Raw genomic sequence first — 27,025 nt, 5'->3', positions numbered from 1 at the left:
CACATTAAGAGGGAAAAAACACTCAATAAGTGGACAGATTTAGGAAAGCAGAGCATGTCATACCATTAAATTGAAAACCGAATCTATCCTTTTCTTAAAGGTAACTAGAACTAGTCAGCATATAGCTTCTTTGTTATATGCTATGAATACATTGATGGAGTTTAATGCTTTTGCCACATCCATTCCACCTTAAAATAATCTGGGGCAATAATTCCTCATTATCCAGATCCTTGTCTAAAACAGAAAAAAATATAGATTAATGAATATATTTATACATATAAACAAATTTATTTTCAAATTGTGTATTTTATAAACAATATATAAACAGGCAATTGATATGCAAAATGAGTTCCATTGATTAAAAACAATGACAATTCACAACAGGTCTACATCATATATTATCATGTAACAGCAGAAATCTTTAAACAACAAAAAAAAATTTAAACAAAATCTAATTACTAGAACCAGAAGCTGAAGGCATATTGAAGGAATCCTTAATAATATGAGACCTAGGTTTCAAAAAACTACCAATTCTAGAATGGATTCTACTCTGGAACTGTTTCTTGATGACTTCTTGTTGCATCTCTTTCAGTGTGAAATGGAACCTTTGAAATTCAGGTGTGGCATCAACAAAATCAAGAAGGTAGTCTAAACTCTCTCTTATGGCAGATAACTTAAATTCAGCAATCTGCTCTTCACTTTCTCCTTTTTGAACAACTTCCTTTGTAATCACACCTTTTGTTTTGGGGGTACTACCCTTTTCTTCATCATCCCCATTTAACCACACCCTATCATCATCCAAGTTGGTTTCCAACTCCCCACATTTCTCAACAATTTCTCTATAATCCCCATGTTCTAAGCCTTGAAGATCATATTCAGGTTGCTTTTTGTAAAGAAGATTTTCCCATGCATTTGCTATGGTTATTTGTTTTACTTCATCCCAACTCTTTGCCCAGTTAAAAACTGCACTTTTTATGTTGTAGAATTTAATCTTGGAAACTCCTTTTTCTCCTTTATCTTGCTCATCATCACTTTCTTCAAAAATCACAAGACTCTCTTCAAGTTGCTTCCACCTATAAAGTCGTTTGCAGCTCAAGATCACACCTTGATTCATTGGTTGAATCAAGGTTGAAGTGTTGTGGGGAAAGAAAATGCATTTTATTCGACCATCTTCACTGGTTAGTGATTCAGTAGAAGGGTGAACTGGGGAATTGTCCAGAAGTAACAAGGCCCTGACATCCTCTTCATGGAATCTTAGAACATTAAGTTGAAAATCCCTGACCTCAGGAATAAAGTTTTGAAAGAACCATTCGGAAAACAATTCTCTGGTGAACCAAACATCCTTACTAGATTTATATATCACAGGTAATGTACTTGTGTCCTTTTTCACACTTTTGGGCAGCTTTGATTTTCCAATAATGATTGACTTTAACTTATGAGTTCCATCTGCATTTGCACATAAAAGAGCAGACAACCTTTCTTTGTTTATTTTCCTCCCGGGCAGGCAGATATCTTTTCTGCTTGCCTGAGTGTTTTCTGGCATTGACTTCCAAAAGAGGTCAGTCTCATCCCCACTGTATAGCTGAGCTAGAAGCAGTCTCTCCTCTTTGATAAGCATGGACAGTTTTTGTCGAAATGGCTCAACGTTTTCTGAAGCTGAACTTAGGACTTGTTCCTCACATACTTTTCGGTTCCCAATTGCGTGCCTATTTCGAAATCTAAAAAGCCATCCAGTGCTAGCTTTGAAGTCTGTTCGCCCAAAACACTGTGCGAATCTCTCTGCAGCAGCCTGAAGCTCCACGCCTCTAACAGAGACACCAGCTGAGCGTTTCTGTTGGTACCACATGTAGACTGCATCATCCACATCTCCATATTTGGCTCCTGTTGTCCTCTTTCTCTTCTCAGCCCCTACTAATGGCATGTCCTGCTTTAGTACAAAGTCCAAAATCAATTTCTTATTCTTTTTAATGTCATAAAATGTTGATTTACTGATTCCAAATTCATCCATTACACTTTTAAGAGACCGTCCAGCTTCAATCCTACTTAGAACCTTCATTTTCTCCTCCAAATTCAATGTTGTATATTTCCCTCTCTTATTCATACTGAATTTGGTTTCAAACGACCAACAGGAGGAAAAAAAGGGAAAGCCTTACTGAATTAGAAAAAAACTCTAAAAACAAAAGACCCCCAAAACACTAGCTCAAAGCCCCAGAAGGCACAGGGATTTGTACTGAAGGGCAATGGACTAAAAGGGAGAAGGGCTCATGATTGAAGTGCTAGTCTAGAGGTAAAGGTCTTTTGAACTCAGAAAGCTGCCACTGCCAAAGTCCTGCTGTTGCTCCTGTAAGACACAGATGACCAGTTTTCAGAATCCCCTGCTCCTCCTCCTCTGCCTTGACAAACATAGCAGCACCAGTTGGGAATAACAGGAATACCTGCATACTCTCCCTAACTCAACCAAGAAAAGACACAAGAGGAAGAGAGAAGGCAAGATGTGACCATAAGAACAGACGCAGGTGAGATAAGTTTCAATAAAAAGTGGTGTTGAGAGGAAATATGAAAGCCTCAAAGGCAAGAACAGAGTAATCTTGTGTAGCCGAGATGCAGTGTGGCTTCTCCCCTTCAAAAACGACCTGATTTTAGCTCACTGCCAGAAAAGAAAATGGTGCTCATATTGCTCTGTACGTAGTGTTCACTGGGCAGCAGTCCATCCGCCTGGATACAGACTCCAATCTACCTTGACAGTGGGATATCTGGAGAGCGGAATTTGGAAACAGGTGTATACTATCTTTAGGTGAAGAAGAAAGTTAGCAGGTTCTGTTCTCCATATGAATGAAATCCAACTTTTATTGTATTCAATATAGCATTCTTAAAGATTGAGCTTTAAATTGATTGTTCCTTATATTTACCAAGCTAATTTGAAGGATGTAATTTATTTGTTAGTAGTACTTTTCCACTCTCAGATCATTCTTGTGTAATCTGGTGTATTCTCAAGTGTTATTTTTGATTGAAACTGTTCCATATTTGAGATATTATCAAGTTTCAGAATCATGGCAATTCTTAGAGATGAGTTCAAAAGTTTACAAACATTTTACCCTAGGTAAGAAATTTTAAAAAGATCTGTCTTTTCATTTGTTTTTGTAAATTTACATTAGGGTGTTAAATAACATATGTTTTATATTTGAGACTTTATTCGATTTCTCTTCAGTGTAGATTTTGCTTAATTTGAACAAAGACTCAATCTTGCCACTGCTTGAAGAAATTTAAAAGGTTTCTGATCAATTGTTTCTCATAAATACTTCTGTTGACAAACTTTTCTGTAGCTCTGTGCCCTCAAATATTCCTTTTAGGTCCTCCTGGTGCTGCTCAATGCCATTCCATGTCCTTAGAAATGTCCTATTCTAGATTAATTTCATGGTTCTCATTCCAGATACACAACTTCATGGGAAGTAACAAAAACTGCCACTTTTATCCATTCTACGTGCTATGAAGAAAGAAAAGTATGTCAGAGAAATGAGGAAAATGATTAGTATTTCAGTTATTTTCCTCTTTTTTACAGCAGAGCCTGACTGACTTTCATTCATTACTCAACTACATAGAATTCTCACAACCCTCTCATCTAGGAACCCAGAAGAGTCCAGACCCTTAGTTTACCTCTAACAATTGTTGCAAGAAATGCCAACTGATTTCTGGAGACTAAGAGGATCATGAAAGAATCGATAGTTAAAATGGTGCAGAGGCAATGACAGACTAAGATCAAGAAACTTTCTAAAAGAGGCAGCAAAAACTAAGGCAATTACTAAGTGATAACTTTATAAATGGAAAAAGAAAAAGAATTTGTTAGCCAGTAGCAGCACCATTAGCTCCAACCAGTCACCCAGCAAAAACATTCAGCCTGCTAGGGCAGTTGTGTGGGCTCTCATCTTTTGCTTTCATTCCTTCTCAGCTGTACATTGATGCTTTCTCACCCAGTGCACAAGCAGGGGAAGGTGAAATCAAAATGAAAGACTCAGGGGATGTTTGTGGGCTCCCCAGCAAGGGTAGGGAACTATGGCACCAAACTTCAAGCAATGGATGTCATCAGTGGCTCTCATTCATTATTCAACATTTGTGTTTTGCTTTCTCTTCTTCCTTTCATAGGGTCTCTTCCCACATTTTTCTCCCCTAACATTTTTTCTCCCCTAACATTTGTCCCCTAAACATTTTTCTTCCCTAAACAACTCCCTACCCATGTTTTGAATTAGGCCTGCCAATGACATCCAAGGACACTGCTGGCAGAACTTCATTGATTCAGTGTAATACATTCCAATTATATGCTCAGCCTTGGGCCAGATGATGAGGATCTTAATGCTAAGAGCATTACTGTCCACTGCTTCTGACAGACTGGAGACAAGACTTGCTTTTGAAGAAACTAAGTTCCAACCTGACTGAGATTCTAGGGAAATGAACCTGCTTTTAAACATATTCAAGTGACTTAGGCAGATGCTCCTTATTGCCTTTGTTTAATCCTTTCCTTTCACTCAAAAAGGATCAAGATCTAGACTTCAGAGGAGCGTAACACCCGTCTATCTAACAGCAAAAACAGTATAATGGCCTGGGAACGGTCTCCCATTTCATTCCCACCTTAAACTTACCTCCAGATGAACGGACCTGGAAAGAAGCTCCCTCCAAAACCCTCAAACGATGCTCCAAGATTTACTTTATTCAATGCAGTCTCTTCAGTCCCATTCAAAACGCTCCATCAGAGGTCCACGTGAACTTATTTTCTAACTTTCACTCTTTTTCCGAATGTGTAGCCCAATTACATTAGAAAAACGTACTACAGATTTTCGCACTCTCTCATCTGTCCAGCTTTCAAGGCTTTGCTCTTTGCTCTTACCTTTTCCTCTGCCGGGAATATGGCCCCAGTCCCTGCTCTGGGCAAGTGTCTCAAGGTCTTCTATAATTTTCCCCAACCAAAAGTCAACTTGCATTCCCTTGGAATTTCCGCAGCATTCAGCTCACATCTGACCTTGTCCCACCTCGTGTTACTGGTATTGGTCACATTGCCTCAGTTCTTTTGCCAGATTGCCTCACTCAAAGACACTGTCCTATCGACTCTGTAACTCTAGCTACACGTAGCCGACTTAGTAAAGAATCACTTGACGGGTATAGGCTGACACTACAAAAACATCCCTAATTAGGAGAGCACCGACAACCCGAAATACTCCGATTCTTGTAAATGCGATTCAGCAAATATTTATAGAATGCCTATCTTACCCAGGTATCTGCCAGACACTGCAGGCGATACGAGATGAAAAGAAGGTTCCCACCGTCCGGGGGGCATGCTGCAGTGGAAAAAGCAGAAGAAAGGACAACAGGGGACCTAAATGCCTGCCTAGGAGCCGCCACTGGGAAATCAGGTGACCTTGAGCAAGTCACTTCTTAGCTCACTTTCTGTCAAGGAGAACTATCAATGGAACCTATTTCATAGGTTAAACCTACCTCACAAGAAAAAACAGACGCGCGGCCCAGTGAGAGGCACAAACCCCTCAGGGGCCGCTGAGCCTGACGGGGACAAAAAGGCCTCTCACTGCCGGAGATTGCCGAGCCCCGGGGCGACAGCTCGGGTACTGCCGGCTGGGCCGCTGGAAGGCCGAGAGCACATCGCGCGCACCTGCGGCGACACGCCCCGGGCCAGGCTCCCTCACGGCTACCAGGCGCCGCCGGCCGCCTGAAGCGACGCAGGAACAACACGGACGCGAGACGGCGACACCCACACGCCGAGCCGCGCGCTGGGCCGTCTAGGCCTCGGTGGCCCTACAGACTCGATGGCTTTAACTCTTTCCTGCCGCCAGGGCTAAACCGGGACAGGAAGCCGCTCCCTAGGGCGAGGCCTTTAACCGCGCACTCGCAGACGCAGGCAGGCTGCACAGAGCCCCGCCCCGAATGTGCGTCACTTCCGCTTCCGGCTGGGGCGCGGGAGGGGGCGGGTACCGGTGAACTGGGGTTCGGGAAGCGGTAGCGGTGGAGCCAGGCTTGCGTCTCCGAGCCCTGGGTTTCGCTCGCCGGGCCCGCCTGGGAGTGGTGCGGGGCGGAGAGCGGCGCTCCTCAGGGCGGCGCCGGAAGGGCGGCGACTTGCAGTGGAGCCCGGGGCCGAGGGAGCGGCGTCCACGAAGCCGAGCTGTCTGAGGTAACAAGAAGCGGCTTCCCCCTCGGCGTCGGCCCCGGAGACCCTGAGAGTCGCCGCCGCTGCAGGGCGGAAGGGGCGAGGCAGCCATTTTCCGCGGGCGGCGGCGTGTCCGGGCCGGGCTGCCTCCCCGGTGAGGTTCCGGCGGGACTGCCCGGGGCGAGGCCCACCCGCGGGCTCCGGCGGCCCTTCTCTCTGCCCTCTGCGCCCACAGCGCCCAGCGCCGCGGCTGGAGCCGCTCGGCCACCGCGCGCTCGCACCGGGCTCCCGAGCGCCCGTCGGCCGTCCGCAGGCGGGGGCGGGGCGGGCCGTCTCGGCCGCTTTCCCGCCTCCGCTGCGTTTCCGTGGCTGGCTGCTGTTACCGCGGGAGAACGGGGCAGGTCAGCCTCGCAGAGGCCGCCTTCTGCTGATGCAAAAGCATAGCAGGTGTCCCCGTGCCGCCTGAGGCCGCGTGGGCGACAAGGAGCCGGCCGTTTGCGACTGCCTTGGCGTCCTGCGCAGATTTCGTTGCCGCTTCTGCTGGATCACCTCAGGACTTTCGAGGGAGGCTCTCGTCAGCCTCGCTGAGAGGTCTGAATGACCGTTGAAGAAATGTAAAGTCAGCGGAAGGGTCACCGTATCCTCACCCGCTCCCGTTCTCTGCTGTTTTGAGCCTCAACATTTAGATGAACGTTTTGTGAACAAGGCCAGGGGTAAGGTTTCTAGGTCAAGCGAAGAGAAACATAAACATACAGGTGTCAATCTTCTGCATAGTGCCCCTTATACGCCTGGGAAAGAAGTGCCAGAGAAGAATGTCGGGCATCTGGTTACGTAATTGGGGATGCTTTCTGAGCAGAGTAAGGCTATTTTTTCCCTGATTACTTTCCTTCTCCTCTGATGTCATTGTCAGCTCTCCTGCCAGTATTATACAATGGAAGGGCGACTCAAATGTTCCACAGAGTGGAGCCTTCATCTTCACAAGAGGATGAAGGGTCATAGAAGTTGTACTCCCTTACTGAAGACACAAGACTAGGATGACATGTTAAAATATTAGAGAAAGGCAGAATGTTCTCCTAATCTGCCCTTCACGTGGGTAAGATGGGATAGGAAGCACATCAATTAAATCTTTGGATAATCCCGAAACTCTCTGCAGCCAGTGGGTACCAATTTTCTCACCACCAGCCTTTCCTAAATTACTATTATTTTTGTAAAGGCATAGTCATCAGTTGGCATTTGTCTTCAATAAGCTGTGCTGTGTTTCAATTGAATGATAGAAAGAAAAGAGGGAAACTAAGGGCCTGGCAGTTGATTTTTAAAGGAAGGCAACACAGGACCTTTTCTGTTCATTTTTCTCTCATAATATCGTAGCAAGTGGTAAAGTTCATGTGGCTTTCTTATTAACATACACTTTTTTCCTGCCCTCATTGCCTTAGGAAGAAGATCCGTTTATTGATTTTGTTCCAGACCAGACTGGACCTAAGTTGTCAAAGGTGGTGCTCGTGGGGTGCCCAACACAGGAACAAAACTGTTCTTAGAACAGAATGATGACAGTAGATCTAAAGGTGGCTGAGTATTTGAACCCTCAGATCAGGGCTCTGTGGGAGACCAAGGGATCTGTGACAGAGAGCTCCAGTCAGAGTAAGAAATATACCTCACAAATGGACAGTCTCAGTCCCGAGATCTCTCGCCAGCACTTCCGGAACTTCCATTATGATGAGGCAGCTGGACCCCACGAGGCTGTGAGTCAGCTTCAGGAATTATGCTCTCAGTGGCTGAGGCCAGAGATCCACTCAAAAGAGAAGATCTTGGAACTGTTGGTGCTAGAGCAATTCCTGACCATTCTGCCCAGGGACATCCAGACCGGAGTAAAGAAGCACCATCTCCAGGGCATTGAGGAGGCTGTGGCCCTCGTAGAACACTTGCAGAAGGAATCTGGTCAAACGAGAAATGGGGTGAGAAGAAAGATTCCTGATGCATATAGTAAATTAGGATGAAGGTGGTGTATTGGGGGCATGGGGGCAGTTAATCGAGAAATTAATTAGGCCACTGTTCTCTTGTTCCTTTAGGACAACTAAGGCAGGGCCTAAAACCACAGACCCATAGCAATAGTTAGTCCACAGGTTTTGGAGATCCTGGCAGAGACTTTTCCTGGCCTTAGAGAAAAAGTTGCTTTTTACCTTTTTGGAGCCAGGGTGAATTGAGGGTAATAATCCTAGTCTGGTTTAGTGAAGGAGACAGGTCTTAAGTTCTTAGAAACAAGTAAAAGGCAATAAGGAGTTGGAAAGGAAGAGGCAGTTCTAAAAAAGGGAGAATGCTTAGAGACCAAAGGAAAGCAAAGAGAAAGGAGAGGAGAAACCAAACAGCTAGGGGAAGACAGAAGAGGAAGAGAAAAAGTTGAAAGCAAAAAGGAAAACAAAGATTTGAAAATCAAACAGTGTAGCTAAGAGAAGAAAGACTGGGAGAGAGAGTGTCCTCCATACGATAGACAGGAGCCTCCACTGCCCTCCCTTACTGGTTGGCCTTGGCTCTGCCAGTGAGAGGGAATTCAGGATGTGCTCTTCAGCAAGGGGCAGCACACCAACTGGCTTCAGGCCTGTCGTGAAGAATGCAGGGCAGGCATATGTTTGGTGTCAAAATCATTTGGAGGTAGGTTTGAGCCAGACTCTTTCCTCCTCCTTTTTTCTCCATTTCGTCCCCATTCTCTGAAAACCTTCCCTAGCCATGGGGAAAATCTTGTTGACAGGCTAACTTTGTTATTCAGTTCCTTAATCTTTTGAGAAAACTACAACAGAGAAAGCCACTGAGGTCAGGCATGTAAGTCAAGAGAGAAAGCCTGTCAAGGCACCCTGAGAACAGGTGGCCTGTGTAACCCTGCTAGTGGACTAAGCTGGGGTGTGTATGCAGAGGGGTGGGGGCCGCGGTGTTGGAGAGTTGGCACTAGCCACACGTTTTTTTCGTTTTATCCTACTTTTCCCAGATTTTTGGGATAGTTCTTTTTGGAAAATTTGTGGCCCAATATCTCTGTAAGTCTTCTTGTCATTTCCATTAGTGTCTCATACTTCTCTCAATCTGCACTCCCAAATTTTTTACTCCCTCTTCCACCAACCCCAAAAGTAAGTTGTATGGTAACATGGATGGGGATTATTTCTAGGTTGCAGTCCATGAGCTGAGAAAAGAGGCAGTGCTCTTGGGAGAAACAGCAGAGGCCCCAGGCTTCAATCTGAAGCCAGCAGAGTCCCAGCCAGTGTCCCAGGATGAAGAATTTTGGAATACATACCAGGGTCTACAAGAACAGCTGAGCAAGAATACTCATAAAGAAACTGAGCCTGTATGTGAGAGGGGTAAGGAGCTTCACTATCATTTCCTTTTCCTCAGAGTTGTGATAATCGTTTTTTCAACCCAAACATTGTGAGTATTTTCCGGGTGCCCAGCTCTGTGGATCTGCAAATGCAGCCATGTTGCCAATTACAGTGCCACCCCCAGGTGGCAGTAGAATAGATGAGTTATGGGTGAAGGTGGGGGTTAACCTAAGGTACGGCGATATTCAAAGCACACAACCCTGGTAATAACATCATAAACTCTGTTCCTTAGAAAAGTGAGGAGGGTTGGGGCCACCTCATCATCAAATGCAGAAAGATTTGGGATCAGAGATGGGCTGTCACTGGCAGAATGTGAACAAAATTGTGTACCAGGAAAAAAATAATAAATGATAAAAAATCTACATCTATTCTCTGGAGTCACTCACTGAGTACTTCATTTTCAAATATGTTTAATTTTTGCCTAACTCAGAACACTTTTATATAAGAAAATAAAACGGTTTTTCTTTTATTAATTGTGGTCATGAAAACTGGGGAACTTGTTCTAGGGGCTGGTAGATGCTTCATGCTTATTTGTAATGAGAAGGCCACTTCTGGACACCCCAAATACTTGTAAAGGTGTCCTTTCTCTACTGAAAAAATCAGAATCTTCTATATTTTAGAAATGAGCTCAGGATGTTCATAGGCAGAAGCGAGAGAAATTTCCTCTGGCTCTTTTTCCACCCACAGCTGTGCCTGCTCACCAGATCCTAGCCTCTCCTGAGCAGACAAACACCAAAGACTGGACAGTGGCACCTGAGCTCGTCCTGCCTGAGTCTCAGGTGAGCTCTGCTTTCCAGCTATTTAGGGCTGCCTTTTCCTCTGCCCATGCCACCCTGCCCAGCAGGTGCTCAGAGGGGTGTTAGCCCACATGTTATCCCTGGGGAACTAGGCACCTCCCAGGCTGTTGGCTGATCCATTATCTCCTTCCTTTCTGCCTTCTCACTTTATGAAAAATCATGTGTTGTTAATTCCTCAGTGCCTGGTCTACCGTGAAGTTCATGGGCCAGATTGTAGGGTTGCTTCTATAGTGGCCAGTACTGAGCTGAAGCCCATTCTCTTCTTTAGAGCTTGTTGACATTTGAAGAAGTGGCCATGTATTTTTCCCAGGAAGAATGGGAGTTACTGGATCCCACTCAGAAGGCCCTCTACAATGACGTAATGCAAGAAAACTATGAGACTCTCATCTCTCTAGGTAAAGATTCTTCCCTTACCTTTAGGTAGGAGTTGAGTGATCTGTCTTGTTCTTGACTTATTGGGAATGCACCCCTGTGAGAGTCTATGTTCCAGTAGCTGGTTGGTTCTCAACTAAATGATGTGGGCAGGGGAAATGTGTATCCAGATCACCTGGGGAACTTTTCCATGTATACATGTGCATTCCTTGCCCTGAAATTCTTGATCTTTTCCCCATCCCCTCCAAATCTGCTCTTATGTCTTTCCCATCTCTGTAACGGACACCACAATTCACCCAATAATTCAAGGCATAAAACTTGGGTTAATCCTTGACTCTGATCTTGCCGTCATATCCCACTACTTATGTGTCACTAGTGTCTTGGCTCCACCTTCACTTGATAGTCTGAGTCCAACCATATCTCAGCCTCCTGCTTTGTTAGCATCCTGGTCTACACCAGGGACATCTCTATCTAGGTGCACCTCAGAAAGAAATTACCTTTCTGACTGGCACCTCCTGCCACAACTCTTGCCCTTCACAGTCTGTTTTCCACACAAGAGCGAGACTCTTAAAAACCTGGTTAGATGTGACATTTCTCTGCTTCAAATGATGATGACTTCTGACACTTCAAAATAAAATCCAAACTCCTTCCCGAGTCACCCAGTACCCTCCAAGATCTGGACCCTACTCCCCTTCCTGCTGTCATCTCCTGCCACTCGTGCCTTTTCTCAGTCCTCTTTAGCCATTCTGGTTTTCTTGCTGTTTCTTGAATTTTCAAAGCTAATTTCTTCCTTCCCGTTTCCTTTACCTGGCACACTGGACTCTGAGTACTATATTTTTGGACACCTCTATATTTTGCCCAACTCAGAACAATTTAGTCATGTAAGGGAAAAAACGAGATTTCTTTCTTTGACTTCACTAACGATACCGAAGAGAGTCAACTGGGAACCTGTTGTAGGGCCTGTTAGATGCTTGATTCTTACTTAGAATGATAAAGCCACTTCTAGGTTTTCATGTCTTGTGAAGCTGTCCCATCTCTACTGAAAGAATCAGGATCCTCTGTATTTTAGAAATGAGCTCAAGATGTTCATAGAAGCAAGAGAAATTTCCTCTGGCTCTTTTCCACCCACAGCTGTGCCTGCTCACCAGATCCTAGCCTCTCCTGAGCAGACAAACACCAAAGACTGGACAATGGCACCTGAGCTTGTCCTGCCTGAGTCTCAGGTGAGCTCTGCTTTCCAGCTATTTAGGGCTGCCTTTCCCTGTTGCCCATGCCACCCTGCCCAGCAGGTGCTCAGAGGGGTGTTAGCCCACATGTTATCCCTGGGGAACTAGGCACCTCCCAGGCTGTTGGCTGATCCATTATCTCCTTCCTTTCTGCCTTCTCACTTTATGAAAAATCATGTGTTGTTAATTCCTCAGTGCCTGGTCTACCGTGAAGTTCATGGGCCAGATTGTAGGGTTGCTTCTATAGTGGCCAGTACTGAGCTGAAGCCCATTCTCTTCTTTAGAGCTTGTTGACATTTGAAGAAGTGGCCATGTATTTTTCCCAGGAAGAATGGGAGTTACTGGATCCCACTCAGAAGGCCCTCTACAATGATGTAATGCAAGAAAACTATGAGACTCTCATCTCTCTAGGTAAAGATTCTTCCCTCCCTTTGGGTAGGAATTGAGTGATCTGTTTTGTTCTTGGCTTGCTGAGAATGCACCTTGTGAGAGAGTCTCACTCTTCCAATAGCTGGTTCGTTCTCACTTAGATGGTAGGGGCAGAGGAAATGTGTATCCAGATCACCTAGGGAGCTTTTTCCAAGTACATGGGTTCATTCCTTATCCTACACAGAATTTTTTATCTCTATCCCCACTTCCCTCCAAACCTGCTCTTTTCATATCTGTCTCATTGCAGTAAAGGGCAGCCCCATTTACCCAGTTTCTCAGAACAAGAAAAAGAGTTTTCTTTTACCTTGATCTTACCATCATAACCTACTACTAATGCATCACTAGTTCTGTTGGCTCCACCTTCACAGTGTAGCCTGAGCGCAATCATGTCTCTGCCTCCTGCTCTGGTAGCATCCTGGACTATGCCAGTGTCATCCCTATCTAATTCTACCTCAATCGTTTTCTAACTGACACCCCGTGCCACCATTCTTGCCCTTCCATAGTCTTTTCCACACAGCCACCAGACTCTCTTAAAAACCTTATCAGATAGTGACATTTCTCTGCTTCAAAACCTTATGATAATTTCTCATCACATTTAGAATAAAATGCAAAATGCTTTACCAAGACACCCAGGACCCTCCAAGATCTGGCCCCTGCTCTCCTCCCTGCCCTCATTTCCTGCCACTTCTGTCCTTGTTTAGTCCTATTAACCACACTAGTCTTCTTGAACTTCAAGAACTAGTGTTTCTTGAACTGGCCATGCTCATTTCTACTTTCCCCTTTCCTCTGCCTGGCACACTTTTCTACCACATGGCTAAACTCTCACTTTTATGTTTCTGCTCAAATGGCGCTTTCTCTAAGGTTTTCCATGCAACCTTATCTAAAATAGCTTCACAGAAGCACAATCTTAAATGCTGTCTTACTCTGCTTTAGTTTTCTTTAGAACATTTATCACTTCCTGACATTTTATTTGTTTATTGATGTTTGATTGTCTTAATCTCTCCCTAGAAGATAAGCTCTATGAGATCAGGGGACTTTGTTTTTTTTACCACTATATCTCTAGCCTATAGAGCATACCTGGCACACCATAGCCACTCAACACATATTTATTGAATTACTGAGGGGTGAATGGTTTCCCTACTTGGCAATCTCTGCATAAAAGAAGTCCACTAAGTGATTCTGGTCTGTTTCCTCCCTCTGGACATGAACCAGTGAGTTATAGGAGTGATAGACATCTTCCCAAGTGCTGTCTGTGTCTGGTACTTGAGAACTACATAAAAAGTTACTATATTGGTGCCCGGAATCACTTGTGCATATGAAACCCAACCCATTGACTTTCACATTCGCTCCACTAGACCTGATCTTATCCAGGTCGAGTCCTCCTCAAGAATTAATAGGACCAGCTTGTATTCCCTGCAACCTTTGGAGTTTGTTCCACCTTGATTGAATAGGGGTATTCTTGGTAGCAGAAGAGGGAGCACATGCAGTGGATTCCCCTTCCTTATATCCTTTTCATGTATCCAGCTTAGGTATTTCTCAGTATCTGCTTTGCATATCCACCCATAAATGCAGTATAGTATAAACCTGATACCGGATATAAGACTCTGCATTTCACCATTTGGGGTAGCAAACTGTAAAAGTATCCTTTGGTCTTCTTGAAAATAGTCTGGAATTAGTGAACTGTTGGTAAGTTACCAGTCCTTGACCTCACTATTTCCATTTCACAGCATTATTTGTGCTCCCCAAACCTAAAGTGATCTCCTGTCTGGAGCAAGGAGAAGACCCCTGGGTTCAAGGATCCCCAGAATTCAACGACCGTCCCAGAGAGCTGCCTACAGGTAAATACACTATGAGAAGAGGAGAAATGTGCCTTGATAGGAACCCTTGTAAGGGCTTAATATTTTAACATTCTACTTATCTGTTTTTTTAAAAAGAGGTAATCATTGAATTTTTCTCTCTATCCCTGTTGTATTCTTGCCCTGCCATACAGTTGGCTGATTCTTCCTTTATTCCAACAGGGTTAAAACTAAAAAATAACACTGAAAATCAACAGCCTGTATGTCTTTCTGACTTAGAAATACAAGCACCAGGAGACATAGTTTCAAAAAAGACCAGAGTGAAAGTTCCTCAGAAAACAACGGGCAAGGAAAATCATGGTGATACTCACAGGGTGGGGAAGTGGCACCAAGATTTTCCAGTGAAGAAAAGAAAGAAACTTTCAACCTGGAAACAAGAGCTGCTGAAACTTATGGATCTTCACAAGAAAGAGCGTGCAGCAGAGAAGCCTTTTAAATGCCAGGAATGTGGGAAAAGCTTCAGAGTTAGCTCTGACCTTATTAAGCACCAAAGAATTCACACTGAAGAGAAGCCATATAAATGTCAGCAGTGTGATAAGAGGTTTAGATGGAGTTCAGATCTTAATAAGCACTTAACAACACACCAGGGAATAAAACCATATAAATGCTCATGGTGTGGGAAAAGCTTCAGTCAAAATACAAATCTCCATACACACCAAAGAACTCACACTGGAGAGAAGCCCTTTACATGTCATGAATGTGGAAAAAAATTCAGTCAGAATTCCCATCTTATTAAACACCGGAGAACCCACACAGGTGAGCAGCCTTACACTTGTAGCATATGCAGGCGAAACTTCAGCAGGCGGTCAAGCCTTCTTAGACACCAGAAACTCCACCAGTGAAAGGAAGCTTGTCCAATGTCTTTAGTCTGAAGAAATTCACCAAGTGAAACTTGACCCTAAAGTTTATGAAAACATACCAAATTATGAAAGCATGAAGAATTTTTCATCAGTGGAAAATTTGGGGATATAAACATCACATTTCACAGAAAGGAATCAAAGTTGACTCTGCAGGGATGTGTTAGTGGTTGTACTACTTACTGTTTATTCTTATAATTTTCATTGAATTCTTTAGCAAAAGAGGTGTTCTGAGAACATCCTGAATTGGAAAAACCTGGTTTGGGATTGTACCTGGCAAAATAGCAAATTCGGCTTCAAATAGCAGATGCAGCCATGAATCAGTCCGTCTTCTGTGGTCACAGAGGTAAATATTGTTGGTTTTGCATTGATCTCCCCAGCCACTCTTAAACACATATGATAGAAACATTTGTAGCATTGGTCTTTTGGTCTTCCAAAACAAAAAGCAATAATATGCATGTTTAATTGCATACCGTTGTCTTCAAGTTAATAGGCTTGCCAATTTCAGTAGTTTCATGGAACGGAAATTAATTCTAATGTAAAGTTTTCCAAGAACCAAATTGGATTTTCTTCCTCTCTTGTCATTGGACATTGTTCACAATGCTGGACATCATTTGAGTTCCTTAAACTTTTTAGCCACTTTAGCTCTTGAATCCTATTAGCACAAATTTTACTGTGATGAAACCATATTTCCTTTACCACTAGGGAATCTGCCAGATGAACTAATAGTGCACTATTTTATGCCTCTCATTGGTGGTGTTTGAAAAAAGGAAAACATCTCTAATGAGATCATATGGAAACGGGTTGGAATTTTTAGCCATGGAGTATATATTAGATGTAAAGAAGAATTTTCTGCAATAAAAGAAACTAGATTGTATCTTTACCTCACAATGTCAATAGGATAAAACAGCCATAAAAATTAGCACTTTCCTCAGTCCTAAAAGAAAATTACTGGAAATTCAGGATCAACTTTTCAGGTTTTTGTTTGTTTGCTTGTAATTTGGCTTTTGTTTGATATTAATTGCGACGAGAGAGTCATGTTTGGGAACAGAGGTGTGTGCTCTAGTGCTGTGGTTCACTGGGCATGGTGTCCTGGGAATCCAGTTAGTAGGAGACCGACTTCTCAAAGGAAAGGTTGGGGAGCTGATGCTGAGTGGTGGGAAAGGCTGAGCAAATCCACATCCATGTTGTTGTCTTACACTGTAAACCAGTAAGCAGGGAGGATATACCTGCTTCTGTTTTCTCCAGCAGAGCATTTAACAACAGCTTTAGATGATAAATTTGTTAGACTGCTGAAAATCTCTATAGGCTATGCATTTTCTTATAATTCACCCTTTTGTTTAAAACACTGATTCAGATGTGTTTCTGTTAGAACTTTTAGGTGGTATTAGCAAAGGGATTAAATTACCTCTTCTAGATTTTTCATTTCACAAACTAGGAAGTTAAGGCTCAAAGAGATAGAGGGACTTGTTCAAGACCCCATACCTAGTGGGTCTGTCTGCCATCATAGCTTCATCAATCAGGCGTAAAGGCAGGATTAGCAGGACTAATTTGTATATAATCCCTGCGCAGCCAGTCTGGATAACATTGTATTGTATCTATTTCTATCTCATAAAACATTCCAGTTTCTTGATTGGTTACTGAAATACTTTATGGGGGTTTTTTTGGGGAAGGTTAGCTCTGAGCTAACTACTGCCAGTCCTCCTCTTTTTGCTGAGGAAGACTGCCCCTGAGCTAACATCTGTGCCCATCTTCCTCCACTTTATATGTGGGACGTCTACCACAGCCTGGTGTGCCAAGTGGTGCCATGTCCACACCCGGGATCCAAACCGGTGAACCCCGGGCTGCCGAGAAGCGGAATGTCCACACTTAACTGCTGCACCGCCAGGCCGGCCCTGAAGTATTCTTAAGTGTCTGTTTTCTCTATGAAATAGAGATAACACTCAACTGAGGGTTGTTCTAGGAGTTAGAAAGATTGATGAAAGAAAAGCACCTAACAGCCTAGTCAATAGTAGATGCTCAGTCAATGTGTATTTCTTTCTCTTTCCCCTGTTCCACAGTATTATGTTGGGCAGACTAACTACATTAAAGAAACAGATGCATTTGTGGCTATTGCAGCTCCTTTCAGGAGCTAAGCGCCAGTGGTGGTGGTTGATGCTAAGCTGATTCAGTCCTTGGCTTCAGTGCTTTATGGTGTAAGTCACCTGAGCTATTGGTTTGGTCTTCAGCAGGATTTTATTTTCTTCCCTAGGATGAGTTACGCCAAGTAGTCTTTTTTTTTTTTCCTTTGAGGAAGATCAGCCTTGAACTAACATCTGCCAATCCTCTTTTTGCTGAGGAAGACTAGCCCTGAGCTAACATCCATGCCCATCTTCCTCTGCTTTATATGTGGGATGCCTGCCACAGCATAGCTTGATGAGTGGTGCCATGTCCGCACCTGGGATCTGAACCAGCGAACACTGGGCCACCGAAGCAGAAGGTGCGCACTTAAGCGATGCGCCACTGGGCTGGCCCCTTTTTTGTTTAAGATTGGCACCTGAGCTAACATCTGTTGCCAGTCTTTTCTTCTCTCCAAAGCCTCCCAGTACATAGTTGTATATTCTAGTTGTAGGTCCTTCTAGCTCCCCTTTATGGGATGCCACCTCAGCATGACTTGATGAGTGGTCGTAGATCTGCACCCAGGATCCGAACCAGCAAAACCTGGCTGCTGAAGCAGAGTGCACGAACTTAACCACTCGGCCAAGGGGCCCGCCCTCAAGTATTATTTCTCAAGCACAGCCAACTCTGAAGCTCTGGTCTAGATAGCTCTTACCCAACACCCTCAGCCTTAGACCCCTAGGACTCTGTCTCTTCTCCTAAGATACGTGTGGATTACTTGCTGGCACTACATTCATTCATTCAATTTAATGAGGGTCTGTTATGTGCCCCAGCACTGTTCTAGACTGAGGTTATATTAATGAACAAAAGAGACAAAAATGTTTGCCCTCCTGGAGCTTGTATTCCAGTGAACAATAAAAAGGAAGCTGGTTATGCTTTTCTGCTCCTTGCAGTTAGACAAGGTCATGAAATAGTTTTGGGCAATGAGTTGTGAGTAGAAGCCTCACTTCTGGGCTGAAGTGTTTATTTGTTGGTGTAAGACTCTAGTACACTCTCTTCCTGCCTCAGGCATGGAGGCACATACAGAAAGAAGAGCCACAAGATCAAAGCAGTCTGGAATGCTGAGCCCCCCTCATGGGAGGGCAGCTGTTCTAGAGAGTCCCCCAGACCTATAATGGGCTTTGTGGGAACAAGAAATAAACTTTTGTTGTGTTAAACCGCTGAGATGTTGGTGCTGTGTGTTTCTGCAGCATAACTTGGCTTGTCTTAATAGAGGCAGCTATTCTAGAGCCCAGGAACCTTTTCTTTTTTATTCCACCTGGCCTTTGGCCCTCAGAAGAGGTCTGGCTTCCTCTAGATGCTCCACTGAATTGATATAACATTGATGGGAACACTTAGGAGCTTATAGACGTTAGGTGATAGGAAAGAAAGACTGCTTACCTCCAGAGGTCAGTTGTTCAAGTGGACAAGGCACCCATCTGTCCCTCTCTCTGGCCTTATTCCACTTTCCCTGTTCTTTGTTCCCCTGTGCTCCGCTGCCCCATGTGCACAAGATATGTTTCTGTTGCTCAATGGGCTAGGGAGAGGGTGGGGATTTCATTCCATTCCTCACATGAGTGCAGTACTCTTCAAGGAATGATCGTACCTTTTGTGAATTGTGCCTCAAAAACAGACATGGTGCAGAAGCAAATTGCCCAGATTGATGTAGAGAGGAAAGTTGCTGCTCTTCTGGACTAACCAGTGGCGGTTGGGAAGAAGCATGGGCAGGAAAACAGGAGCAAGACACTCCAGTTGGGGAGTGAGAAGCCTCCAGTGGGAAAGTCCTAGCTTAGCCAATAATCAGCAGCACAATGTCTCACAACTTATGCTTGGAATTTGGGGTGGACATGTGGAAATTGAAAGAAGGAATATCAATGGCCTTGTCCCAAGGATGAGAGCAGATTACTGAAAAACGACATAAAAACAGATTTTGAAATCTGTTGAGGCTTGGTTTAAAGATGAAATCTAAGATACAACCCTAGGTCCAACCTCAGGCATTAGTATTAAAGTTCTCACAAATATGTCCTCCATAACCAGCTGATTTCTAGGACAAATCAGAGGTGCTTTATTTTAGTTTGTTCAGAAAATAGCCTTACAGTGGCTCCAAGGTTGGTTCTGAGAAATGGATCATTTACGCAGTCTAGCCCCCAAATCCTTGACTCCTTCTCTGCACTTGGTCTAAGTAGCCACAGTGCTGAGGCCATCCCAGACCTAGAGTTCTCCCCACCGTTAAGCAGACTCCGGAAGTTCAAGCCGATCTTGAGAACCTCAGCTATCTTTTAACTGGAGGGGAAGCACAGAATGGACAGCTTGAAATCAAACTAAAACTACTAGGGTTTCGATCAGCTTTTGGAGCTAAGAACAATTTTAATTGTTTAATTCCCTGGAGAGCTTGAGAGGAAGAATGTTAAGCATCCTTTTCTATTCAGCTGGACAGTTGGGATAACAAAAGGTTTGAACTCCATAAAGGATTTTCCAAACATTCATTGAGTTATTCCTCTGACAAGTGTTTACTGAGTACCTTTGTATTTCCTAGGCAGTTCCCACTCTCATGTGTAATGATCAAGGCTGCCCATCACTCTTCTCTCGGGCTTTCCCTCTAGTGCTTAGAGTGGAATATTTGCTGAAGATCTCCTCACATTGTTTCAGTGACTTCTCTTCTGTATAGAGTCTCTGAAGTGCCCTCAAGGAAGACGTGTTGAAGCTTTACCCACACTGTTTCTATGCTTCTTTCCAAACAAGTGGAAAAGCACATTGTTACTGAATCTTTTCCACACTTGTCACTTTTATAGTTCCTTGTGTGGGTTCAATGAGGAGCAAGCCTGGAGCACCATTTGAAGCATCTACCAAATTCACTATATGTTAGGGTTTCTTTCATGTATGAATTCTCCAATGGGCAATGATACCAGCTATAGTGAAGTGATTTCCACAGTCAAGCATCTATAAGGCTTTTCTCCTGTTATGATTCACCCACATCTCATAATGCCTGCACTTCACTTGAAGCAGTTTTTCTACCTGTCATGAGAAGAATTAAGCAAGCTCTTGTCTTCCATTGAGTTTCAGATTTGGGAAAACTATCAGAATCACTGCATTTCTACCATGGTAAGATGATGAATCTCAAGTTGCACCAATCTTAGCACTAATACAAAAAGTTAAGCTTTATAACATTTGGATACACTGCACCTTTAAGAAAAAACTTAAGAAAGTTTACTGTTGAATTTTTAAACCAATGGATATAATATTTCCATCATCATAATTTTCACACGATTTGTGCATGACTTGTACAAACAACTGAACACTTTCAAAGGATTTGAAAAAAAAAGTGAAGGATATTTAATGTTTAAGAAAAAAGTAAAATTAACTTTAGAAAAAAATTTCAAAATGTTAGTAGCTTAAGGAGTGATAGTTTCTTCTTACACAGAAGAGTTAGGAAAAAAATTTTTTTAATGTTTCCTTCATCTTTTAGCTCTGGTGAGTAAGCATTACCCAGCGTCAAAGTCATTTGTCCTTAAAAAAGAAGCTCATATTTCCTGTCTATTCTTTGAGTTAAGAGGGACTTCTGCAATATTCTCCCTTGGATCTCTCCAAACCTCCCACATTTTAAAATCCATATTTGCACAAGGGCTGTCTCTTCCCTTGACCTTCACTCATGTACCAGTCAGTTGTATCTGCTCTTATCACTGAGCACTGGGTTTATTCCCTTCATAGCACGTATCACAACTTAGAGTTGTTATTTAGTTTACCTGTTTTTGTCAGTCTTCCCTCGTTAAAATATAAGCATCAGCAGGGCAGGGGTTGTTTGTCTTGTGAATCTTCAGTGTTGAGCACAAGGCTGGCACATCGTAATATGTAATAAATACAAGAATGAAAATATATCAAACAGGAAAAACTACCATGGCCACCTGAACATTAGCTTTGATTACTCAGAGCATTCCCTGACTCAGTGATCTCCCTTCTTCAGGTATTGAGTGCTTGACAGATGTGTCATGGTCACGAGTCCTGTCTTGTTCTTTACCAGGAGAGATGGAGGAGGAGCATGCAGGTCCTCTGAAGGAGCACACAGAGAATTTGTATTTTGGGGAGATATGAATGTCTAAAGCTATTCTATCTGCATGAATGCTCAAGCCCAGAGCTCAGGGAGCTTCACCCTGTAATAGGAAGACTGGATTCCGTATGCATCCCAGGAAAAGCACCTCCACTCAGGTTACCTCTTCCCAGCACCCACCCCGACGTCTACTCTCCAGCATTTGCCAGTAGCAAGGGCCTGGATGCCCACACAGACCTAGGGGTATCGCAAGCACTTGGTGCCTCTCCTCCCACAGACTCTCTTGACACTGAGGCATATAGAAAGATTTGGAAGGGGCCTTAGGAATCTGGCTCTGTCAGTGAGTCCCATACTCACAGAACACTGTGAGATGTGTAGAGATAGTCCATGAAAAAAGTATTCTGTACCCAAGTAAATTTGCAGACAGTGAGTTAGGTAAAGTCAATGTTTTGCTATAGGAGGACTTCTCAGAGCATTTTTGTTTAATTGTACAATGTGAAACTTTGGGATCAAAGGAAAGGAGTATAAGCACTCAATGATTGCCAGCTTTATTTTACTGTGGAGGCCCTTATGGTAGTAGTGGTGTGTGTAACAGTGACACCTAACTTCTCTCAGAGTTAGTGGAACAGCAGTTTGCGAAACACTGACCTAGTTAATCCTTTCACCATTGTAGGAAGCTGAGAGAATGACTTAGTAAAATAAAACCAGGTCCCACACCACCTGACACACAATTAAATGCACTTTCCACCACACCACACAGTTTCTCAGGTAGTGGGACAGGCATCGCCATTATACGTATTAGGAAGTTGAAGCTTCAGATCTCGTAGCCAAATACTGCTGGTAAATTAGAACTAGGACCCGTGCATCCTCATTCTAGGAGATGACTTGGAGACTTTTCTTTTGCAAGGGCCTGGGAGAAGAATTCACTTCTCAAATGTCAATGCAAGCATTTGTGTTTGGCGTCTTCTGTATCCAGTAGAGGATCCAGGTGTTTTTGCAAGAACACTCTTAATAGCTTCTAACATCTGCCATGGCAAAGAGTACTTTGCAAATAGGGGTTTGGGAAGTGGCACTTCACTTTTACAAAGCTGCCAACCCAGTATAACATTTGCCAACTTCAAAGCTCATCTTACAGGATCTCATCTACCCTACTCCCCAGAAGGGTGAAGAACAGGGATCATCAGTCTCATTTAAGAGGTCAGGTATATAAGGCAATTGGCAGGAAGTGATTGTCTTAAGATGTGTTGGAGAAGATGCAGGGAGAGAATTGAGATTTCCTGGTTCCTAGTTCAGATACAACAAGGTCCTTCAAATATGAGAGCTCCAAGAAGAAAGCAAGTTCTTGTCCATACCATTGTGGAACAGGATTTAGGAGTCAGGGCTCCTGGCTGACTCCTTATTACACATTCTTCCCCTTCAGCTCTCTAAGATGGCCTGCCAGAGCTCAATTCCACCACCATCCTGATCAGCCCACACCATCTCAGAAGAAGGAGAAGGAGAGACTGGGGCAGTGACATCTCAGGAAGTGACATCTCTTTTTGCTGAGGAAGACTGGCCCTGAGCTAACATCCGTGCCCATCTCCCTCTACTAAATTCTCATCTCTCACCTCTCTCCCCAAGGGCCAGGAACCCTGTCTTAGGAATGATCTACTGTTGTCAGAAAGAACCCTATTTTTTTTTTCCAGATAGCGCCTTAGAGTTAACCATGGTGCTGTGCCCTCCAAAATCATTTCCTATGTCTGTGCTCAATCTGGGACCTGAAAACAGATCCTCCTCTAACCATTCTCAAAGGACTCAAGGGGGTCTGAGACTTGCAGGAGAGTAACAGGAAAAGCTATAGCATTTTGCATTCCTATCAGCAATGAATGAGAGTTGCTGTTGCTCCACCTCCTTGCCAGTATTCGTTGTCAGTGTTTTGGATTTTCACTATTCTGGTAGTCATATAGTGGTATCTCATTGTTTTAATTTGCAGTTCCTTAATGACATGTGACGTGAAGCATCTGTTCATTTGTTTGTTTACCATCTTTCTACCTTGTTTGGAGAAGTATCTGTTCAGATCTTTTGCCCATTTTTTAATCAGGTCATTTTCTTATTATTGTGTTTTAAGAGTTCTTTGTATAATTTGTATACACTCTTTTATCAGAATGTCTTGCACATATTTTCTCCCAATCCAATGCTTGTCTTCTCATTCTCTTGACAGTGTCTTTTGCAGAGGTTTTTAATTTTATTGAAGTCCAGCTTATCAGTTACTTCTTTTATGGATCTTGCCTTTAGTGTTGTATCTAAAAAGTCATCACTAAACCCAAAGTTATCTAGGTTTTCTTCTGTGTCATCTTCTAGGAGTTTTATCATTTTGTGTTTTACATTTACATGTAATTTGCAAAAATTACATTTTACATTTATATTTAGGTCTGGGATCCATTTTGAGTTAATTTTTTGTGAAGGGTGTAAAGTCTGTGTCTAGATCTTTTTTTTCAGGTAGATGTCCAGTTGCTCTAGCACCATTTGTTGAAAAGACTATCTTCTCGATTTTGTTGCCTTTGCTCCTTTGTCAACAATAAGGTGGCCATATTTATGTGGGTCTATTCCTGGGCGCTCTATTCTGTTCCATTGTTGCTTTTGTCTGTTCTTTCACCAATACTGTATTGTCTTGACTACTGTAACTTTAGAGTAAGTCAATGTTGAGTAATGTCAGTCCTCCAACTTTGTTCTTCTCCTTCAATATTGTGTTGGCTATTCTGGGTCTTTTGCCTCTCCATGTTGTTTTTTTTTTTTGAGGGCGGGGGGAGGATGAGCCTTGAGCTAACATCTGCTGCCAATCCTCCTCTTTTTGCTGAGGAAGACTGGCCCTGAGCTAACATCCGTGCCCATCTTCCTCTACTTTATATGTGGCACGCCTACCACAGCATGGCCTGATGAGCAGTGCCATGTCCGCGCCCGGGATCCAAACTGGCGGACCCAGGGCCACTGAAGCGGAATGGGCACACTTAACCACTGCGCCACTGGACTGGCGCTGTATTTTCTTTTTTAAGTTTTTATTTTTCCATGCCCCCCAGTACATAGTTGTGTATTCTTAGTTGTGAGTCCTTCTAATTGTGGCATGTGGGACGCCACCTCAGCATGGCTTGATGAGTGGTGCCATGTCCACGCCCAGGATCCAAACTGGTGAAACCCTGGGCTGCCAAAGTGGAGCATGAGAACTTAACCACTTAGCCACAGGGCCAGCCCCTCCATGTATATTTTAAAAGCAGTTTTCAATATCCACAAAATAAATTGCTTGGATTCTTACTGAGATTCCATCAAATCTATAGATCATGTTGGGAAGAACTTCCATCTTGATAATATTGAGTCTTCCTATTCATGAACGTGGAATATCTCTCCATTTATTTAGTTCTTCTTTGATTTCATTCATCATATAGTTTTCTTCATATAAATCTTGTTCATATTTTGTTAAACTTATACCTAAGTATTTTATTTTGGGGGCTGCTACTGTAAATGCTATTCCAGTAGTTCACTGCTGGTATATAGGAAAGTGATTGACTTTTGTATATTAACTTGGTAACCTGCAACTTTGCTACAAGTGCATTATTAATTCCAGAAGATTTTTTCATTGATTCTTTGGGATTTTTTTCCTGAGGAATATTCACCCTGAGCTAACATCTTTGCCAGTCTTCCTCTATTTTGTATGTGGGTTGCCACCACAGCGTGGCCTCTGATGAGTGGTGTAGGTCCACACCCAGGAACCAAACCCAGGCCACTGAAGTGGAGCACACTGAACTTAACTGCTAGGCCATGGGGCCAGCCCTGATTCTTTGGGGTTTTATACATAGATGATCATGACATCTGTGAAAAAGGCAATTTTATTTCTTCTTCTCAATCTGTGTGCCGTTTATTTCCTTTTCTTTTCTTTTTTGTCTTATTGCATTATCTAGGGTTTATAAGTATGATGTTGAAGAGGAGTGGTGAGAGGGAACATTCTTGCCTTGTTCCTGATCTTAATGGGAAAGCTTCTAGTTTCTCACAATTAAGTATGATGTTAGTTGTGGGGTTTTTGTAGATTTTTTTAATCAAGTTGAAATTCCCCTCTATTCCTAGTTTGCTGAGAGTTTTTATCATAAATGGATGTTAGGTTGTGTCAACTGCTTTTTCTGCATCTATTGATATGATCATGTGATTTTGTTCTTTAGCCTGTTGGTGTGATGGATTACATTAATTTATTTTTGAATATTGAACCTGCCTTGCATACCTGGAACAAACCTCACTGTATAATTCTTATTATGCATTGTTGGATTTGATTTGTTAATATTTTGTTGAGGATTTTTAAATTTATGTTCATGAGAGAGAATTTTTTTTTTCTTGTAATGTCTTTTTCTGGTTTTTGGTAGTAGGGAAATGCTAGCCTCATAGAATTCCTCTCCACCATTCCCATCCACACTAGACACTGCTTGTCCTTTCATCTCGACAGACTATCCAGTCCCTGATCTCTGACCATAGCTTCACATCTATATTGCAGTTTTAGAAGATGTCATTCAATGCCCTCCATTCTGTTTTACTGGAAGCTTTACCTGTGTGGAGTGTAGCAGACATTTGTTGACTGCCTCTTAGCAACCATTACCCCTTTCCTCCTTCCCAACAACCCTGATTACATTTGGAGATCTGTGAGGTTCCTGACCCTGGTTTCCAGGAGCAGAGAATGTGATGTAAACTAAGTTAATAAGAGGAGGATTCCACCTCCTTGGTTAGAAGATAGCTCAGGGTTAGGTATATGACCTTAAGCTGGTCCCATCAGAACTTTTGTTGGAAATGCTAGAACAAATCCCGCTCTTGCTGGATGATACATGTAACCCAGTAGCCATTGATAGTTTTCTTGAAACTGAAAGAGAAGTGGGCCTTAGGATGAAACCAACACCATAGAAGGCAGAACAGAGTGGTAAATATTCAGTCCTTAGTGACACCATTGGGCTGTAGGATCAAGTATCACCTGATATCTAGAACTGCCCTGAAGTTTTCAGCTACATGTATCTATACATTTCTTTTTATTGTTTAAGCCAGTGTGAATTGGGGTTTCTGTTCATTGTAACTGAAAGAATTCTAATACATAGAGCAATAACTGATTTAAGATAATATATGAAGGAGATGAACAATTTTTTTTTAAATTTTATTTTTCCTTTTTCTCCCAAAGTCCCCCGGTACATAGTTGCATACTTACAGTTGTGGGCCCTTCCAGCTGTGGCATGTGGGATGACACCCCAGCATGGCCTGACAAGCGGGGCCATGTCTGCGCCCATGACTCGAACCAGCAAAACCCTGGGCTGCCAAAGCAGAGCACGCGAACCCAACCACTCAGCCATGGGGCCGGCCCCTGAACAATCTTTTTATACCTATTTAAAAGTTTTCATTACAGAAATTATCAAATATACATAAAAGAGAGAATAATATGATGAACCCCTGTGTAGGCTTCAACAATTATCAACATTTTGCCAATCTTGTTCCATTTATCGTCTCCAGTTTTTTGTTTTTATTTTGTTTGTTTTGAGAGGGTTGTTTATTTTGGAATGTTTTAAAGCAAATTTCAGACATTATAACATTTCACCCACAAATATTTCAGTTTGTAAGAGAGAATTCTTAACAATCTCTGCCCTAAACCATCTTTGAGAAAGAATTCCCACTCAGCAGAGGCCCTCTCTCCCACAAGAGAGAAGCTTAATTGAGAACATGAGAGCTGCCTTTCCTTCAGAGGGCAACCAGAACTTGACCAACAACTGCTCAAGATGGCCTTGTAAGGGGACTCCCTTGGCTT

At 43.1% G+C, this 27,025-nt stretch overlaps 1 protein-coding gene, 1 long non-coding RNA gene and 1 other non-coding gene across 26 annotated transcripts in view; 1 reads left to right on the top strand and 2 right to left on the bottom strand.

The window, feature by feature from the left end:
- Nucleotides 1-268: 268 nt before the first annotated feature.
- TIGD7 (tigger transposable element derived 7) lies at nucleotides 269-5,913 on the bottom strand. Of its 3 annotated transcripts, none has more exons than XR_011424874.1 (3): nucleotides 5,485-5,904; nucleotides 5,260-5,327; nucleotides 269-3,484 (listed from the first exon to the last, which is right to left on the bottom strand). It is a non-coding gene; the product is annotated as a tigger transposable element derived 7 (transcript). The 3 variants fall into 3 exon arrangements; XR_011424872.1 differs by having other exon boundaries at nucleotides 4,635-5,327; nucleotides 5,485-5,890; XR_011424873.1 differs by lacking the exon at nucleotides 5,260-5,327 and having other exon boundaries at nucleotides 5,485-5,913.
- Nucleotides 5,914-7,572: 1,659 nt separating this feature from the next.
- Nucleotides 7,573-15,084, bottom strand: LOC138917182 (uncharacterized). The gene is made up of 2 exons (XR_011424878.1): nucleotides 14,958-15,084; nucleotides 7,573-8,080 (listed from the first exon to the last, which is right to left on the bottom strand). It is a non-coding gene; the product is annotated as an uncharacterized lncRNA (long non-coding RNA).
- The window catches only part of ZNF75A (zinc finger protein 75A), an 88,972-nt gene continuing 69,636 nt past the window's right edge, over nucleotides 7,690-27,025 (top strand). For 4 of the 22 annotated variants that reach the window (XR_011424849.1, XR_002799374.2, XR_002799373.2 and 1 more), the window contains exons 1-7: nucleotides 7,690-8,100; nucleotides 9,300-9,489; nucleotides 10,195-10,286; nucleotides 10,573-10,699; nucleotides 11,808-11,899; nucleotides 12,187-12,313; nucleotides 14,059-14,169. Coding sequence is in view for 6 of the 22 variants with exons in the window: in XM_023616444.2 (XP_023472212.1) it covers nucleotides 7,690-8,100; nucleotides 9,300-9,489; nucleotides 10,195-10,286; nucleotides 10,573-10,699; nucleotides 11,808-11,899; nucleotides 12,187-12,313; nucleotides 14,059-14,169 (1,150 nt within the window). In the remaining 16 variants the exon portion in view is untranslated. Of the gene's footprint in view, nucleotides 8,101-9,299; nucleotides 9,490-10,194; nucleotides 10,287-10,572; nucleotides 10,700-11,807; nucleotides 11,900-12,186; nucleotides 12,314-14,058; nucleotides 14,170-14,349; nucleotides 15,030-15,261; nucleotides 15,451-22,645; nucleotides 25,571-27,025 lie in introns of those variants that run through there. The other 18 variants (XR_011424854.1, XR_011424848.1, XM_023616441.2 and 15 more) reach the window with 12 other exon arrangements.

Source organism: Equus caballus, chromosome 13 (assembly GCF_041296265.1).
Source record: "Equus caballus isolate H_3958 breed thoroughbred chromosome 13, TB-T2T, whole genome shotgun sequence".
NCBI lineage: Eukaryota > Metazoa > Chordata > Mammalia > Perissodactyla > Equidae > Equus > Equus caballus.
The sequence above is the reverse complement of the archived record's forward strand: the minus strand, read 5'-3'. Positions and strand labels throughout refer to the sequence as shown.